Below are 18,576 nucleotides of genomic sequence, written 5' to 3' on the forward strand. Positions count from 1 at the left end.
AGGGAGGGAGAGGGGGTTTATGGGAAAGCTTTTGCTTTCCTAAAGAAAGGCAATAGCTGTGGCTTCCCAGATCTTTACTATCTCACCTTTTTTCTGTGTGGAAGGTAGACTGGATGATTTTGTCACTATGAGAAAGCATTAAAGATGTTGGAACAGAAAGACAGAAGGGGCCTGGGTCCTTGATGACACCATGTAGTCACTGTACCACTCCTAGATCGTCCATCTCTGAACATATTTTTACACACATCAAATAAACCTGTTTATTTAAGCCATAGCTATTCATATATTTATTTATTTATTTAGACAGGGTCTTGCTCTGTTGCCCAGGTTGGAGTGCAGTGCTGCAATCATGGCTCATTGCAACCTCCACCTCCTGGGCTCAAGTGATCCTCCCACCTCAGCTTCCCAAGTAGCCGGGACTGCAGGTGTGCACCAACACGCCCAACTAATTTTTTGTATTTTTGGTAGAGATGGGGTTTTGCCATGTTGCCCAGGCTGGTCTTCAATTCCTGTCCTCAAGCAATCCACCTGTTTCAGCCTCCCAAAGTGTTGGGATTACAGACATGAGCCACTGCGCCCGGCCCAGTTATTCTTTTATTGTAATGAAACAAACCTTTTATTTTTGGTGAAGACCAATTATTGCACAGTGCTTTAATGGAATTATGTCCTCACTGCTGCAAGATGTGCAGGGCTGTCTGCCATGAAAATAAATGGTTCCATGTATAATGATTGAATTAATTCATTAATTTACTTAATGAACTATTTTGAAACAGTTATTAGTGGAAAGAAAAATTGGTGATTCAACTGACTCTACTCTCCCTTTGCTTGGATTTTAATGTCACTTGATAATGCTTTAGCTTGTCAGAGTCCTGATTACATTCTCTTTCCTTCCCTATCTCCTTTCCTTTCAGCCTTGCCATGAACACTATCCAAAGGGTAAACCAAAATGGTTAAACTGGGAAAATGTATGTTACGCCTATGATGCAGGTGATTTTTGAGTGCTATTTTCCCTCAGAGAACTTTTTCAATTACTCCCATGTTTGCCATCCATGCCAGATGGTTGCCGATCTGCCCTAAGGAGAAATAAAACCTTGTGTCAGTCACTATTCCAGTCCAGGCCCTTGTCACGCCTCTTCCAGATGCTTCCTCCATTCACTGTTTCACACACAGCTACCAGCTTAATATTTCTAGCTGTGTCACTCCCATGCTCCAAGCCTTTCCGTGTGGCCCTTGCCAACAGAAAAACCCTTCCTCCTTAGCCTAGCACTTCAGTGCCTTGCTCAGTTTGATGACAGCACCTCTGTCCCCTGGTTTCTACTTCTCACTACTCTGTTCTACACGTGTCTGCTTATCATGCCCTTCTTTCCTATTTCTGGGTTCCAACTCTTTCCTGCCTCTCAAGGGTCAAGGTTTCCAGGAAAGCCTTCCCTAATCTTTCCAGGAAGAAGTCACTCCCTGCCCTTTATTCTTCCTGGCCTGTTCTATTACTTCGGTGTGGTGGCTCGTACCCCTTCTCCAGCTGAGTTCAAGTTATTTATCTTTCTATCATCTCTGTGCCTGCATCACAAACTCCCTGAAGACAGGATCTGGCTCCACATCATCTCTGTATTCCTTGCAGTGCCTGCTGTTGTACCCTGGATATGGGAAAATGTCATGATCAGGCATGTCAACAGATAGCTGTTGAGTAAAAGGAGGATCACTGTTGTCTGATGAAAAGGGTGCCATGAATACATAGGCCCTCAATAAAATGGTTTGAATGAATGACTATAAAAGGACTATCATAATGGGGAAATGGAACGTAAGACTTAAGGGAGACAAGGACAGTGCTTTGCCTGTCCCAGAACTGAAGCCTTGGTTTTACGTTCGATTTGTAGGACTGAGCAAGAAGGAGATAGGTAAGAAAGAGATAGTAGTATAGATAAACAAAAATACAAGGTCCAACAATTGGCCATTTGTAGTATAATTTCTTCACTTCTAATGTGTGCTTAATCAATTTTATGATTTATTTTAATTATTTTACATCTATTACCTAGCAAAAATTACTTTAAAAACTTCTCAATGTAATGTACCAATATAATTAATTTTCCCATTTATTCTTTTCTAAAAAACAGAAATGAAGAGATTACAGCTGCATAGAGATGCCTGTCAAATGACAAGTGCCTGGAGAAAGCATTTTGATGAACGAACAACAGAATGATCACAAAACAGCCTTTGGGGCCAGCAGTGTGATCTGGGTTGAGACTCCACTGCTCTTGTGGGATCCTGGTAGGCTACACTTTCATGTGCTTTCGTTTTTCTCATTTACAAAATGGAGATAATAATAGTATCTGCCCCAACAAGATTAGGTGAGAAATAACGAGTTATCGTATGTGAAACATTTTCTGTTTGTTTTTTAGTTTTTTTTAATGTTTATTTTAGGTTCAGAGGTACATGTGCAAGTTTGTTATATAGGTAATTGTACTCAATGTTTAGCTCCCACTTATAAGTGAGAACAGAAACATTCCGAATAGTACTAGGCACGTATTAAGCATTCAGGAATTGTTAGCTATTGTTTCCTAAGGCACCATCTATTCATAATATTTTGTTGTATTTTCCTGACGGGCAAGCCTTAAATGCTTATTCTTTTTCTTTTATTTTGTCTTCTTTTTTTGGGGGGGGGACATTTAATTTAACTATAGTGCCAGGTCTCTTTAAAAGATATTGATTAATTCCAATTAGTTTGGCCTTAAACCTGAAAAAAATTTAGTCTAGGGACATTACCAAAAGTATTATTTTCTTACACATGTTCTCAGTAAGTCTTAGTAAAACATTTCAAAGTAAATGAAGACCTAACTCTGAAGTCTGGAATATTTGTTGACATTATTGTCAGCATTATTGTTCTGATCACAGAGTGTCTCCTGGAGAATCAACCAGCTAAAAATATGTGTGTGGGTGTGGGTGTGTGGGTGTGTGGGTGTGTATACATATAGAACCTGTAGGGTTGAAACAGCAGTTTATAGGAAGTTGTTAGTATGACATGACATTCAGCTACCAACTATTTAGTAATTTGTTTTCTTTTGCTTTAAAAAAATTAAAAAGACAAGCTATTGTTGAAGACAGTCCCATAGAAACAGCACAGACCTTAACTAGAGTATTTGTAGATAGACCTGTCAGTAACAGTTCTTGGAATCAGAATTTTTTTTTTTATTATACTTTAAGTTTTAGGGTACATGTGCACAACATGCAGGTTTGTTACATATGTATACATGTGCCATGTTACTATGCAGCCATAAAAAATGATGAGTTCATGTCCTTTGTAGGGACACGGATGAAGCTGGAAACCATCATTCTCAGCAAACTATCGCAAGGACAAAACTCACTCATAGGTGGGAATTGAACAGTGAGAACACACAGAATTTTCTTAATGTGAACCTCCAAATGTCTTCACTTGAATTATCTCGATTTTGTCCACATTATTTGTTTTATAGTTATCATGTGAGAGCCTTGCTTTTTACTTAAGATGATTAAAAAATTGTTCATGGGGCTCTTCAGACCCTGTTTTATGAGTGTCGGTAATAATAAAATCAACAGAAAAATATTTTACATTCTGTTGGGGGAGGAAGTTGTTCATTTTTAAAGTTCTTCCTTATTTTTCCTGTTAATACCTGTATAAAACATCACAATAAAATATTGCATTTTTGGTGCAAGAGCTCTTCTCATCCGATGCTGACAGTAGGACTGCCATATAATCAGCAGCAGTTTCCAACCTCGAGAGAGAGGCATTTGCTGAGTCATTTGGTTTGCTTTCTGTCTACGGGGTGTGAAGACGACTGGAAGTGAGGGAGCTTTGGGGATGGAAAAGTTGTGAGTCAGGGCGTTGCTTATGACAGAGACAGATTGCCAGGATGAGCTATAAATGTGGTATCTGCTTGTTCTTCCTGTTGTTTTGATGCTGTTCAGGAACCAGCAGAATTTGCTGCCCAGGACAGTGGATGATATACTTTGCTATATGCGGGTTGCCATTTTGTGAGCAAATGGCTTTATCTCTGTGCTTTTATTTTCCTTTCTATCCAAAAGATTGAAAGAGAAATTGTGATCACGGTATTTTAGGTTTTAGAGCCCACAATAATGACAGTATATGAAAGTAATCAGATTCACTTTTCAATTTAGTTCTGGATATTTTAAAACCAAAATTACAGATAGGTATGTAAATAGGTAAATTAAGTGGGCAACACTGGGTAATCCCCAGAGATGGCAAGCTCCTTAGGGAAGCAACAGGACTTTTCTGAGAGTGGCACCATCTTGGCAGCTCTACACACAGTTAAGATTTGATAAGTGCTTGTTGCCCAGAGGATATGATTCCTTTTAAGCTGCTCTTTATTCCAGTCAAAAATGGATACGGTATTTCTCATGTTGCTTCAGGGCTCTCACTGAGGTTCTATCAGCAGCAGGTTTTGTGCCAGAAGGCACTGTTTACTTAATTTAAACACACTCTGGCAACTGAAAAGCAATTTAGGGGACCATATATCCATGTGAATATAGATATCATTGTCACCTAAGTAAATATCTTCCAGAATACTTCCATGGCCTTTCCTATTAACCTTTAAAAACCCTTCCTCGACTATTTTCTTAGTCACTAAATCCAGAAATAGGAATTAGTGGGAGCTTTTGGTTATATGACAATGGATGCTCAAACAGGATATAAGTGATGGTACTCAAAGGAAATACAGCTTCATTATGTCACACATTACAAACTCATCAACCCCTTACCTATTGAGAAGCTGTAACAGAATTTTTTTCCTAGTAATTTTAGGAGAATGGGTTTGTTTGGGCAAGTTGTTATCAAATGTTTGTTTGCTTTTCTTATGTTTAGGTGGGTTGCTGATAAGTGTTTATGCTGTTTAGTTTTCTTTTCTCCTGGCTGGGTGTGGTGGCTCATCCTGTAGTCCCAGCATTTTGGGAGGCTGAGGTGGGTGGATTGCTTTAGCTCAGGAGTCCGAGACCAGCCTGAGGGACAAAGTGAGACCCTGTCTCTACAAAACATATGAAAAATTAGGTGGGCATGGTGGCATACACCTGTAGTTCCAGCTACTTGGGAGGCAAAGGTGGGAGGATGGCTTGAACCTGGGAGGCAGAGGTTGCAGTGAGCTGAGGTCACGCCACTGCGCTTCAGCCTGGGCAACAGAGCCAGACCCTATCCCCCACAAAAAAATTCTTTTCTCCTTTGGGTTATTTTTCTTTCCATTTCCACCATATGTGCAGTGATGCTAAGTGGAGTTGGTGATAATTAACCAATGGCTGTACGTCGAGAGTTTAGGGATAAATGTATTATTATACTTTAAATGTTAGTGTTGGTTCCTATGAAATGTGAAGTCAGTTAACAAATAATTATTCAGCAGTTCTCTCTAAATTAACTTTTACTACTCCTACTTATTTTTCCTTTGGCTAGGAGTATCTGATGGGATGGGAATTACAGTGGATCCTTCACGACAGGGGTTTGAAGGGCATGGTCCACTTTGGTCCACCTCTGCCACTCTGAGACAGAAGCACCAACCCCTCTTCTTCCTCCTCCTCCTCAGTCTACTCAGTGTGAAGATAACAAGAATGAAGAACTTTATGATGATGCATTTCCACTTAATGAATAATAAATATATTTTCTTTTGCTTGTGACTTTCTTAATAATATTTTCTTTTCTCTATCTTACTTTATGGTAAGAATCAGTATATAATACGTATAACATACAAAATATGTGTTAATCAGCTGTTTATGTTATTGATAAGGCTCTGGTTGACAGTAGGCTATTAGTAGTAGTTCTATTTGTGGGGAGTCAAAGTTATACATGGATTTTCAGTTGCATGGGAGCTGGCACCCCAATCCTTGCGTTATTCAAGGGTCAACTGTGCATAGTTTCAGTGGTAAATTTGAAATGCATAATGCGGGGATTCTCAAATTTGAAGGAAGTGATATGGGGCAAATGAAGCAATTGTAGTGTGAATGGGGTTATCTGGGACTTGGGGACAATGTCTGGTAATAAACAATGGTGTAGTTTGACAGGCCTGTGCTCTCTATGTCAGTCGTTTCCCAGCACTGATGCTGGTTTGTGATGAGTGTTTCCCAATCCACAGCAAAATTAGAAAAATAAGGCAAGTATTGGGAGTTTTTTTCTAATGCCTTCACTTCGTAAAATTAAAAAGTAATCTCACCCCTACTTAAAAAATATTTTTTCTGGTCTAGTAAGTACTAAAATTAGGGAAACATTGGTCTATACAGCCTTGCTAAATACCAGTGTAGCCCTTCCCACATTCCTTGACCACTTCCCAGGAAACCTGGTATTGGTGAACAATAAATAATCCTGATTTTAACCTTTTTTCAGCCTCTGCCTTTCCCAGCTGAAGAGATTTAGTTGGTAAACCTGCGTATGAATTAGTAGGCCTCTTCATACATCCTGTGACCACAGCTTACCTCTGATTTCAAGTTATACTCCTACAAAAAGTCCAGAAGGAAAATGACTATTTGTTTACTTCACAGTCTAAAGCTAAATATGGATTTTAATGATTATTACCAATATTCAGTAGCATTTTTTCAATGCACACAAGTGTATATCCATTTCCCTGGTGAAATCCATGTTTTTCTGGCTGAATAGAACATCTAATGGCACAAAGTTTTGAATGCATTTTGGAAAAAATAACATATACATTGCATCTCAGCTTTCTTTTCCCGCACAATTTAAGAAGACCTTTTTCTTTAAAAATAAACAAAATTGCATATATTTTTTAAAAAGTTCATCAAACTTACAAAAACTTGACTTGTCTTAATTAATTCTGTTTCTTAGAAAAGGGTTCCTGAGGGGGATGAGGGATCAAAGACTACACACTGGGTACAGTAAATACTGCTTAGGTGATGGGCACACTAAAATCTCAGAAATCACCACTAAAGAACTTATTCATGTACAATAAATATAAATTTAAAAAAAAGAAAAAAAGTGTTCCAACTTGGTGAGACTGATGGAAATGAAGACTAGTTGAAAAAAAACTTTTACAAGAAAGATTAAAAATTATCATGAAACAGACATTTTTTGGAACTGTAAAAATCTATAAAAGGGAAATTATTATTCAAGAGTTATACAGTTTCAAGTCCAAGTGCTCCAAAATGTCAAGAGACACAGCTTACTCAGCAATAGTAAAAGTAGCTTTCCTTGATCCAGCAATATCTAAACTAACTACAAGAAAAATCTTCTGCCAAACATTGGGAACTCACAGCATCCTAATCTTTAATCACAAGCATAAAGCAGTAAAAGATGTATTGAGAAATTACATCCAACCTCAGGGTAAGTTAAAGACAACATATAAATATGTCTGAGAAAGTTCTATGAAGAAGTTTCTAATATACTAGCCTTAAGATTTCATATTATTTTCATTCATATTTGCACACATGACTGCATATGGACATGTATAATACAAGAACAAAAATGAAGAAGTCCATGTAATGGGAACTATGTCAGTAAGATACAGTATTCAAGCAACAGCATGTTTTTCTTGGCTAATCTGATTAGGCTTTCTTTTCAGTCAAACTGGGTTTGTTCTCTAGTCAAATATGCCAACAGATATAGTCAATGAGGTAAAAAAGAAAAGAGTGGAATGATGTCTGTTACTATTCAGACACAGCCACTATGTAGCTTGATTACACGGACAATGTAGAATCTAAAGAAGACACTGAGTCAAACTTATAACTCATTAATAGACACTTTTAAAGAAAAAGGTGAATTATGTCTAAAGTTTTTACAACCTATTCATTTTGGATTTCTTCAATAACCTATGTATTGGAGAAAAGGCAACAGAGTTCCCTCAAAGGGCACAGAATTGCTAGTGGTTACTGTAGATTCTAAAAGATGAGCATTTGTTGGGGAAGGAAGAAAGACAAAGAAATATAAAAACTGTACAATAATATCAATCATGTCATTTACCCTTAAAACATTCTAGACACCGTTTTAAGCTCTTGACATCCATTTACTCCTCATAATCACACTGAGGCAGGATTGATGATTATACCTATTTTACAGGTAAGGCATACGAGTTGCAGAGCAGATAAGTAACCTGCAGGAAGTCACACAGGTGGTAGGTGGTGCAGCTGGAATCTGAATCAGGCAAAGCGGCTGCATGGAGCATCTTAAAACACGCTCTCTGCATTACCATCATCTACCATGTTACACATATTCTCTCATTTCACCCACACAACAATATTATGAGGTAGGTAACACTGTCTCCAATTTAGAGACAGAGAGATCAAGTCCTAGAGGCTATACCTTGTAGGGCATCATGAAATTATTAAATGGCAATGGAACTGAGATTCCAAGTGACAGGATTCAGACACCAAAGCCCCAGAGAAGAGGGGTACCAACATGAAGTTTCTCAACTGGACTAAACAGGGACATGGTCTCTGTGGCCCTTAAGAACTTTGTGCAGAGATAAGTGATTAATGCTATTGGAGTGTGGAGACAGTCTATTCTATTCATCACAGGGAATCCCAATCCCTAAAACAGTGCATGACATATGTGAGGACACCCTGCACATTTTCACACTTAATAATCCATCACAATTATCACACATAACTCAACAGTCATCACACTTAATAACTGATTGCTTAATGTCTCTTTCTCCACACACTGCAAGCTCTGTTCATTTCCTGGAGCTTACTATATAGTGAGAAGGTACTGTTCTAGGTGTCTGCAATATGTCAGTGCCAAAATAAAGATCCTTACCCTTTGTTTATTTAGCTCTGCACCCCGTCCCCTAGCAGAGTATCCTGGTTTTCAGTAAATATTTACTGAATGAGTAATGAATGAATCAGGAGGGGCAGGTGGGAGAAAAGGAAAAAAAAAACTACAGAGAAAAGGAAATATTTGGGTTTGATCTATTAACCCCCAGATTTTTATTAAAATCTTAACATGCTTATTATTAATACAAATGATCATTTTTGTTATTTAACTCATCTTTAAAAGCAGAAGTGTCACCAAATATATTTTAATTCCAGCAGTAAACTATGATCCAGGTTCTAAAAGAGGACACATGTTTTGCTTCTTTGTCAAATTTTTTCAAATTATATTCCCCAGAGCTTAGCCTGTGTTTGCATTCATTGCTTTCCAAAAGGCGACTTTACTAGGCAAGTTTTCTGTCAGTAATTAGAAGCATTTATCTTAAAGCTCATTTGGTTTTAGCAGTGAGGTTACAGGCTGTCATCCACATTGTTATTGACTCCCTCAATTAGAGGCAATGGCATTTCACCTCCATGCAAAATATTAGTAAATTAACAATATCCACTCCGCATTCATTTGAGAAATCTGCTCTGCTTGTGATGACGAATGTGACAAGCAGGGAGTAATCAGAGACACTCTGGTAACACCTTTGAGCCTTACAAACATCAATTAAATCTGGCCCTGCACCTTACAGTTGGGGTTTGGTTTGTAGGGCAAATTTCTTTTTTTATGATACAATGTGGAAGTTAGTGTTGGTAACTGGTGAGAAAAACAAACAACGGCCTGTAATCCTAGCACTTTGGGAGGCCAAGGTGGGCAGATCATGAGGTCAGGAGTTCAAGACCAGCCTGGCCAACATGGTGAAACCCCATCTCTACTAAAAATACAAAAATTTAGCTGGGCATGGTGGCGTGCACCTGTAATCCCAGCTACTTGGGAGGCTGAGGTAGGGGAATCGCTTGAACCCGGGAGGTGGAGGTTGCAGTAAGCTGAGATCACGCCATTGCACTCCAGCCCAGGCGACAGAGCAAGACTCCAACTCAAAAAAACAAAACAAAACAAAACAAAAACCAAACAATAACCCCAACAAAACATAGCCACAGAAGCATCCACCCTGATTTTCCCAAATCTTTTCAATTACTCAATGCCTGCTTTAGATCAAAATATGAACCCTGGCATTGTGAACAATTTCCAGATCAGATTTACAACTCTGCGACATGACAACTTTGACTCAAAGAGCAAATCACGTTAAATATTTCTTTATGGTGCTAAAAAGATTGCAAAGAAATTCTTCTTCAAATGTCATGTCTGTCTCTTTCAGGCCTAAGGGCATCCTAGTCTAATGAAGAGAGTTTTAACCCAGGAATTGTCAAGATCACAGGAGCTCTCTGGATGGGCTTCAGCTGATTTACCTAAAATTTGTGAAAAAAAGTCTTTATGTGCTTTTTATTGGGATGGGCATGGATCGCTTTGATTAGATTCTCTACAGAGGCTTGTAACCCAATTACACAAAACTCTTTGGTCCACTGGCCCGGGCCCGAGGGCTGAGATGAGGATTCTGCCAAGGTCTGCCACCATCTAGCTGTCAAGCAGCTGCTGTGGTTTTAGTGTCCTCTTGCAGAAAGTGCTTTCTTCAGATGACCCATTATCCTCTTTGTCTCCTCTACGCTTTAATGCTGGAATCTGATGTTGTGATTATCATAAATTTAGCTGAACCTTCACCTCTAATGTTCTAGATTCTAAAAACTGTACAAACTAATGATTCAGTGTCATCTTTCATTGGCACATTGAATATCATTAGCCATAAAACAAACTAAAAATTTAGGAAAACATTAATATTTGCATTGTATCAAAGGAGCAGAAGGGTGACTACCTCCCATTTTGATACATTATCACTTCTTTATGACAAGTCAAACCCTTAGGAAACTTTTTCTGTGAAGTCAGAATCTCATTTCTTTATGTAGTACATTATGACAAACAACGCTTAAATCTATTATAAACCCACATCAACTGTGTGGTTATAAGTCTATCAATCTTGTTAGGCTTCCAAAGACAGACAGAAGAGTGGAGAGACTGGACAAATATTGCTTACAATCACCCAGACAGTTACTTTAAAACACTTTTTTACTTGAGGACTACAGAATTTTGGCCAAGGTTAAAATTTATCTTCTTTCATAAAAATCAACTAAATTAAAATGAAAGTTTTTTTAAAAAACATGATGGCTTAAAAAGGCAAATCAGGTCAAAATGATACATTTTTTTCCATTGGTTCTGTACCCCCCAAAAGCCACTTTTTAAGGTAAAGAGGATTTCTACATGAGAACATGGGCTAATGAGAAATCTGAAAGAGCGCTCTTGTATTGGACTTGTAAAAGTCGAGCTAACTTACTGTCATGATGAGCCCCTTTTCCTGGAAGTATTTAACCAATGGAGCAGCATTCTGCTTGAAGTTCATTAGTCTCCTTTGGGTAGCTTTTACATTGTCGTCTGGTCGGCCCTGCTGTTCTGCACGCTTCAGTAATCTTTCTTTGAGTCTCTGATTAGCACAAGCCAGGAATACCACCAAATCGGGGGTACAGATCTGTGGAGAGCATCAACAAATAGAGAGGCATTCAACATACCAACTAATGCATGTGTGGGCAGCTGCATTCATTTCCTTTTGTTCTGTGGAGGCTGCCATATATTTGGCCCTCTATGTTTTTGACAGTGTATTTCCAGGGCTGCTGCTCTACCCAAGGCCAGGAGCAGCCATTCCCACTGTAGTCCATGTAAATAGCATTCTCTAACTCATGTGGCCATATGCAGTAGCCAACACTTTTTATATATGCTCAAATAAGTTTCCAAGTTGAATTAAGAACAGTCTCAGCCAAACTTTGCTAAAAATATTATATATGCAACTTGATTTTAGATGGGAGGAACTACTGGGCCACAGATGTTCTCTGCAGCAAACAAGTACTATTGTTATTATTACTATTTGGTGCCATTTAAAAATTATCTACTGTATGCCAGGCCCAATGCTGTTTCCTTAAGATATTGCTGGCTGGGCGTGGTGGCTCACACCTGTAATTTCAGCACTTTGGGAGGCTGAGGCGGGAGAATCATGAGGTCAGGAGTTCAATACCAGACTGACCAACATGGTGAAACCGTCTCTACAGGTGGTGGCACGCACCTGTAATCCCAGCTACTCAGGAGTCTAAGGCAAGAGAATTGCTTGAACCTGGGAGGTGGAGGTTGCAGTGAGCTGAGACTGTGCCATTGCACTCCAGCCTGGGTGACAGAGCAAGACTCCATCTCAAAAAAAAAAAAAAAAGATATTGCTAAATTTTACAACAATCTGCAAGGTAAATGTTATCTCCATTTCATAGATGAGCTGAGGCTCTGAGAAATTAAGTACTTGTCTGAGATCACATGGTCAGTAAAGTAAAAGTTAATGTTTGAACTCAAGTCTGTCTGGTCTAAGGCCTCTGTTCCTTTCACTATCACAAAGCACTAAAAGGCCCAAAGGTCTTCATAAATTTCAGAAAATACTAAGAAGTAGGATGAAAAGAACCTATGAAGTAAAAAGTTTCTATTTAACTAAATTAGAACTAGCATTGCATTTAAAACATAGCACGACTACATGAAGTGAATGCAGCTTATAACTGAGAATGGGACGAGGCAAAAAGACAGTTTGCATAGTGGTTTGAAGCAATAATCTCCAAAGTGTTTTACTGCCTCTTCACATTAGTAAATGTTTTAAGCATACACCGCAATTACTTATTAATTTACAAATTATGCATGTACATATGATATGCATGTATTACTATACTAGTGCAGAATGCACATTGTAAAATATATATATGAAAATACAATTTTTAAAGGATGGGATTCTATTATTGTAATTTTAATGATTTTTTTCCCATATCACAGTGGTTTGCTTTGTGCACTCTGGAGACCACTAGTTAAAAAATGGACTTGGGAGGCTGGAAGACATGGATTCCAGTTTTTTTGCCCCAGGACTTACTAGCTGAACGACAGGCACATAATTTAATCTTGCTAAACCTCTATGTCCTTATCTGTCAATAGAGATACAGGAACCTACCTCCTTGAGTTATTATGAAGATTAAATAATATAAAATACACAGCATGTATGTTTCATGGCAGGTGCTCAATACATTTTAGCCACATTTACTATCTCTTAGTTTTCATGATTCTATGTGGTCCTGGTTCTCCTTTAACTTCTTATTTTTTATTTTATTGTTTTGTCCTCTGCTCACATTTGTTCCTCCTCAGATCCCTGAAGTGGGGGTGTTTTCCAAGGCTTAGATCATACTCTTCCCTCTCCAGGTTCTCACTCTTTCAGTGCCCTTCCACTGTTTTGGTTTCAACCACTACCTTTTGCTGATAAAGTTCAAATCTACACTGTCAGCACTGACTTTCAATAGTACCCAGTTCTATGTTTTCAAATGTCTATGTGACAGCTCTATTTACATCTGAATGTTACCTGTGACTCAGCAAGACCAAAAATTAATCTCAGCAACTTCCCACCTAAATAAAACCTCAACTTATTTATTTTTATTGTAGCAACACTCCTTTCCTAAATCTCTTAGCTAGAAGACTTAGTATCTATTCTAACCCTTACCCATCTAAACTTCTATCTATCCAAGTTATCACTGTTGCCTATTGATTTTGTCTTTAAAACACTGTTCAAATGGCCAGGTGCATTGGCTCATGCCTGTAATCCCAGCACTTTGGGAAGCTGAGGCAGGCAGATCATGAGGTCAGGAGTTCGAGACCAGTCTGGCCAAAATGGCAAAACCCCGTCTCTACTAAAAATAAAAAAATTAGCCGGGTGCGGTGGCATGTGCCTGTAGTCCCAGCTACTCAGGACACTGAGACAGGAGAATCACTTGAACCCGGGAAGCGGAGGTTGCAGTGAGCTGAGATCGTGCCATTGCACTCCAGCCTGGGTGACCAGAGCAAGACTCTGTCTCAAAAAAAAAAAAAAAAAGAAAAAGAAAAAGAAAACATTGTTCAGGCGTCTCGTCTTCAATTCTCATTGCCACTGTGTAAGCACAGGCGTATGCTAGGAAAGGTGATTAGGAGCATGGATTGTAGAATCAGACAATACTGAGTTTGAATCTAGAATCTGCCTTCTATTCGTTGTTTGTCCTTGTGCAAATTGTTCAATCCCTTTGAACCTCAGTTTTCCCCACTGCAAAGTAAGGAATAAACTCCCAACTCAGAAGTTAGTATTTCCCAATTTTTAAACAACATGCAAATCATTTTTGAGAAACCTTAAAAAATTAGAGAATCACTTGTAGTATTTGTATGACATATGATAAAGAGATTACCTGAAGTTAAAGCTTTTATTTTTATCAAATATTATGTTATAAAATTCATAGTTAACATAATTATCAGTAACATCCAGCTTCAGCCACTATAATAAAAGATATAATTTAAAATTTACTTTAAATAAATTACATAAGAAATTTTTTTGACAAACAAAATGATATATTGTGCTTGGTTTGGTGATAACGCATATTAAAATATAAGAAAAAACTTCTAACTCAGCATTGAATGCAGATAAAAACTTGCATTTTTAAATTTTTGCATTTTGCACTGAAATGTTTTACTTTAATACATTTTGTGTTTATTTTAGTCTGTTAATGTAAGTGCTTCTCTTTCCTTGACACAGTAAGGCCATGGATAGCCTTCTACCTATGTGGGATTACTACAACAATTACAATCATCACTATATTTTGTCTTTTACTACAGGTATTGGCTTTTGAAACACTAGCGACAGCTTGAAATTTATGTGGTTTTATAATACTTTGAATAAAATTGCATTTTGTTTATGTATGTTTTTAGTTAGACTTTTTCCAAGCAGTTTTAGGTTTACAGAAAAATTGAGTGGAATACATAAGATTTTTGATCAATAAATGCAACTTCAGGCCTGAAAAAGATGACCTTGAAATGAATCTGCTAAGCTATTTAATGTTATAACTGTGATTAATTTGCTGTCTTTCCTTGGTATAAATTAATGCCATATGACTAGTTCAGTGGAAACCTTACAGGCCAGGAGAGAGTAGCATGACATATTTAAAATGCTGAAGGAAAAAAATACCATTACCCTGGAATAGCATATCCAGCAAAAATATCCTTCAAACATGAAGGAGAAATAAAGACTTTCCCAGACAAACAAAAGCTGAGAGATTTCATCAACACCAGACCTGTCCTACAAGAAATGCTAAAGGGAGTACTTCAACCAGAAAGAAAAGTTAGTTAATGAGCAATAAGAAATCATATGAAGGTAGAAAACTCACTGGCAATAGTAAGTACACACACACAAAAAAACCACAGAATATTATAATACTGTAGCTGTAGTGTGTAAGCTACTTTTATCCTAAGTAGAAAGACTAAATGATGCACCAGTCAAAAATAATAACGATGATAACTTTACAAGACATAAGATATAAATAAAAACAACAAAAAAGTTTAAAAATGGGATGAAGTTAAGGCATAGAGTTTTTATTAGTTGTCTTTTTGCTTGCTTGTTTGTTTATGCAAACAGTGTTGTTATCAGATTAAAATATGGGTTATGGCCAGGTGCAGTGGCTCATGCCTGTAATCCTAGCACTTTGGGAGGCTGAGGTGGGCAGATCATGAGGTTAAGAGATCGAGACCATCCTGACCAACATGGTGAAACCCTGTCTCCACTAAAATTACAAAAAGTAGCTGGGCGTGGTGGCACACGCCTGTAGTCCCAGCTACTCGGGAGGCCGAGGCAGGAGAATCACTTGAACCCGGGAGGCGGAGGTTGCAGTGAGATGAGATCACGCCACTGCACTCCAGCCTGGCAACAGAGTGAGACTCCATCTCAAAAAAAAAAAAAAAAAGGGTTATAAGATAGTATGTGCAAGCCTCATGGTAACCTCAAACCAAAAAACATACAATGAATACACAAATAAATAAAAAAGCATGAATGAGATTGGTGCCCTCATAAGATAGAAACCAGAGATTCCCTGTCCCTTTCACCATGTGAGTGCACAGAGAAAAGACCGCTATGAACCAGGAAGCAGGCCCTCACTAGACACCAAATATGCCAGTGCCTTGATCTTGCACTTCCTAGCCTCCAGAACTGTGAGAAGTAAATTTCCACTGTTTTTAGGCCTGGATAAATAGATAATTAACATATGACTGGGAATAAAAAAAATTAAAATACAAAATAGCCAAGATCACCACAGCGGGTAGGCGTAATCAGCTGACTGCTCCACCCCAGCCATAAGGATGCTCATGGGATTCCTTGTAACCCCTGCATACATTATGGCCTGATGTTCTCCAATAGTGCTCCATTTTAAAGGGAAAATATACTTAAATTGTTTATGTTTTCCCAAAACTTTAGTAGCAGACATCATTCTATTTTAAAAGATGTGAAGACCCCAGAAAGTTTTTAAGAAATTCACTGTGAAATGTTGAGAAGTATCAGCAAACAAAACAGTGGTCACAAGATCCTTTGCATCCTTTTCCTTAGCGTATGTTCTCAAAAAATATGTGCTGATTGAATGAGTGAATAAATAAGTTACAAAAAAAAAAAAACCCAAAAAAACTGAGGCATCACTTTTGTCTACACGGAAGTAAACTTTCAAATTATTGATATTGTTTCTCCTGTGGAATCAACAAATTCAGTCTTTTTTTCTTCTTTCATTACACAGACAACTCAATCTTCCTCTGTCCATTTTTAAAGCCTTTACTTGAATGACTGTTCTGTTAAAAGAACCTGTGACTGCCTTTGTATAAGCAAAGACATATTCATTGTGTCAGACTGCAAAGTGAGCTCATTTTAATGCTCCTTGTTCTTAACTGTCAGTACTTTTGACTGCCCTATTCTTTATGAAGAAGTGTTAGAAGGTCTAGACTCCATAATTCAGATAAGCTGAACGGTCAGAAACCAGAAAGTAAAGTACTAAAGAAAAGAGAAAATCACAGTTGAAACAAAAACTTTCTAAAAAAAGGAAAAAAGACAGACAACTGGACTTCGCTATCATTTAACATGGAGATAATTTCTGGGCAGAGCTTTCAACAGACCACAGGGTTAGGGGACAAAAAGTGGTATATGGGGCCCACCCAGGGGAAGAGGCTCTAGAAAGTAACCACACCAAACCCCACCCCCAGGCTTTTGTTGGACTCCAAAATGGTATACCATCAGAGTATGTGTGAACCACCCTTAGATAACTAAATTTCATTTAGGATACTCTCAAACTCTTATTGCGTTAAGGTGGTTGAATGTGTTTAACAGAGACAAATGAAAAGAGAACAAAAAGGACAGGTCAGAAGAAAATAATCCAGAATGAAGCAAAAGAAGAAAAAGGTAGAAAAAATATGGAAAGGAGCAAAAGAGACACCTGAGACATGGTTAGAAGGCTCTAGAAAAGGAGAGAAAATGAAGAAGCAATATTTGAAAATATAATACCTAAGAATTTTCCAAACTGACAAAAGCCATCAAGTCACAGATCCAAGAAGCAATACAAAAACCAACAATAATAAACAGAAAACTCAGATCTAAGCACATCATAGTAAAATTGAAAACCTAGACAGACCAAAAAATATCTTTAAAGCAGCCAAAAAAGAAATGAGAGATTACTTTCAGAGAAGCAACAATTAGACTGACAGCTAAATTTTCAAAAGAAACAATGAAAGTCAGAAAACAATGACACTATTTTTTTAAAGTGTTGATATATAATAACTGCCAACCTACATTTTTATATCCAGCAAAAAAATCTTTCAAAACTGAAGACTAAATACAGCATTTCCAAACAAACAAAAACTGAGAGAATTTGTCATCAGAAATTCTATAGTAATTAAAACATCACAGAGTATTCTTTAGGTAGAAGAAAAATGATCCAGGATAGAAAGTTGGCCCAGAAGAATGAATGAAGGGCAATGAAAATGGTAAATATGTAGGTAAACCTAAATAAATATTAACCATATAAAAGAATAGTAAAAGTATCTTGTAGTATTTACAAATAAAGATAGTACATAAATCATGAGGCAGTAAATGAAGTTCAACTGTTCTAAAATCTTTTACTTGTTCAGGAATTGTACCTTTACCACTGTAAAAGTACTGATTTCTATGAGACATTAATAAGTTAGTTAATGATAATATGCCATAATTTCTAGAAGAGGAGTGGGTAAACTCTTTCTGTAAAGGACCAGATGGCAAATATTTCAGGCTTTGCCGGCCATATGGTCTTGTAGCGTGCAAGTAGCACAGACAATAAGCAAAATAATGGGCATGGCTGTGTTCCAATAAAACTTATTTACGAGGATAGGCAGCCAGTAGGACTTGGCACATGGGCCATAGTTTGCTGACCCCTGCTCTAGAATAATCACAAAAAAAGTTGTCACATAAGATACAATCAACTGGCATGGGGGGGTGGAGATTTAAAAATAAAAATTGCTTAATTCAAAAAAAGTAAGAAAGGCGGAAAGAAACACAAAACAAGTGGAACAAATAGAAGGTAAATTGTAAAATACTGGATTTAAACCCAAGTATATAAGTAATTACATTAGATTTGAACAGAATAAATATTTTAATTAAAAAAATATGAACTGGATAAAAACAAAAACAAAACTCAACTACTTGCTCTTCATAAGAGTGTCTTAGGCTGAGTTCTCCTGTGCATGTGTGCCTCAGGGCAGAAAGCCAAACATACACCATGAGTTTCTGCGCATTACACCGGCACAAAGCTAGTCACAGCAAAAACGGCTAAGTAAAAGGTGGACTCAGAGGTTATAAGGTGGGGCCTCAGAGGTGTTTGATACAGAGTACACTTTAAAGAGGCGAAAAAGCTAAAGGTAAAAGG

At 37.7% G+C, this 18,576-nt stretch overlaps 1 protein-coding gene across 2 annotated transcripts in view; it reads right to left on the bottom strand.

The window, feature by feature from the left end:
* AK5 (adenylate kinase 5) overlaps positions 1-18,576 on the bottom strand; it is a 279,688-nt gene that overhangs the window by 209,828 nt on the left and 51,284 nt on the right. For both annotated transcript variants that reach the window (XM_001168689.8, XM_054667372.2), the window contains exon 6: positions 11,121-11,312. In XM_001168689.8, coding sequence (XP_001168689.2) covers positions 11,121-11,312 — 192 coding nt within the window. The remainder of the gene's footprint in view (positions 1-11,120; positions 11,313-18,576) is intronic.

Source organism: Pan troglodytes, chromosome 1, assembly GCF_028858775.2.
Source record: "Pan troglodytes isolate AG18354 chromosome 1, NHGRI_mPanTro3-v2.0_pri, whole genome shotgun sequence".
In the NCBI taxonomy this organism is placed as follows: Eukaryota; Metazoa; Chordata; class Mammalia; order Primates; family Hominidae; genus Pan; species Pan troglodytes.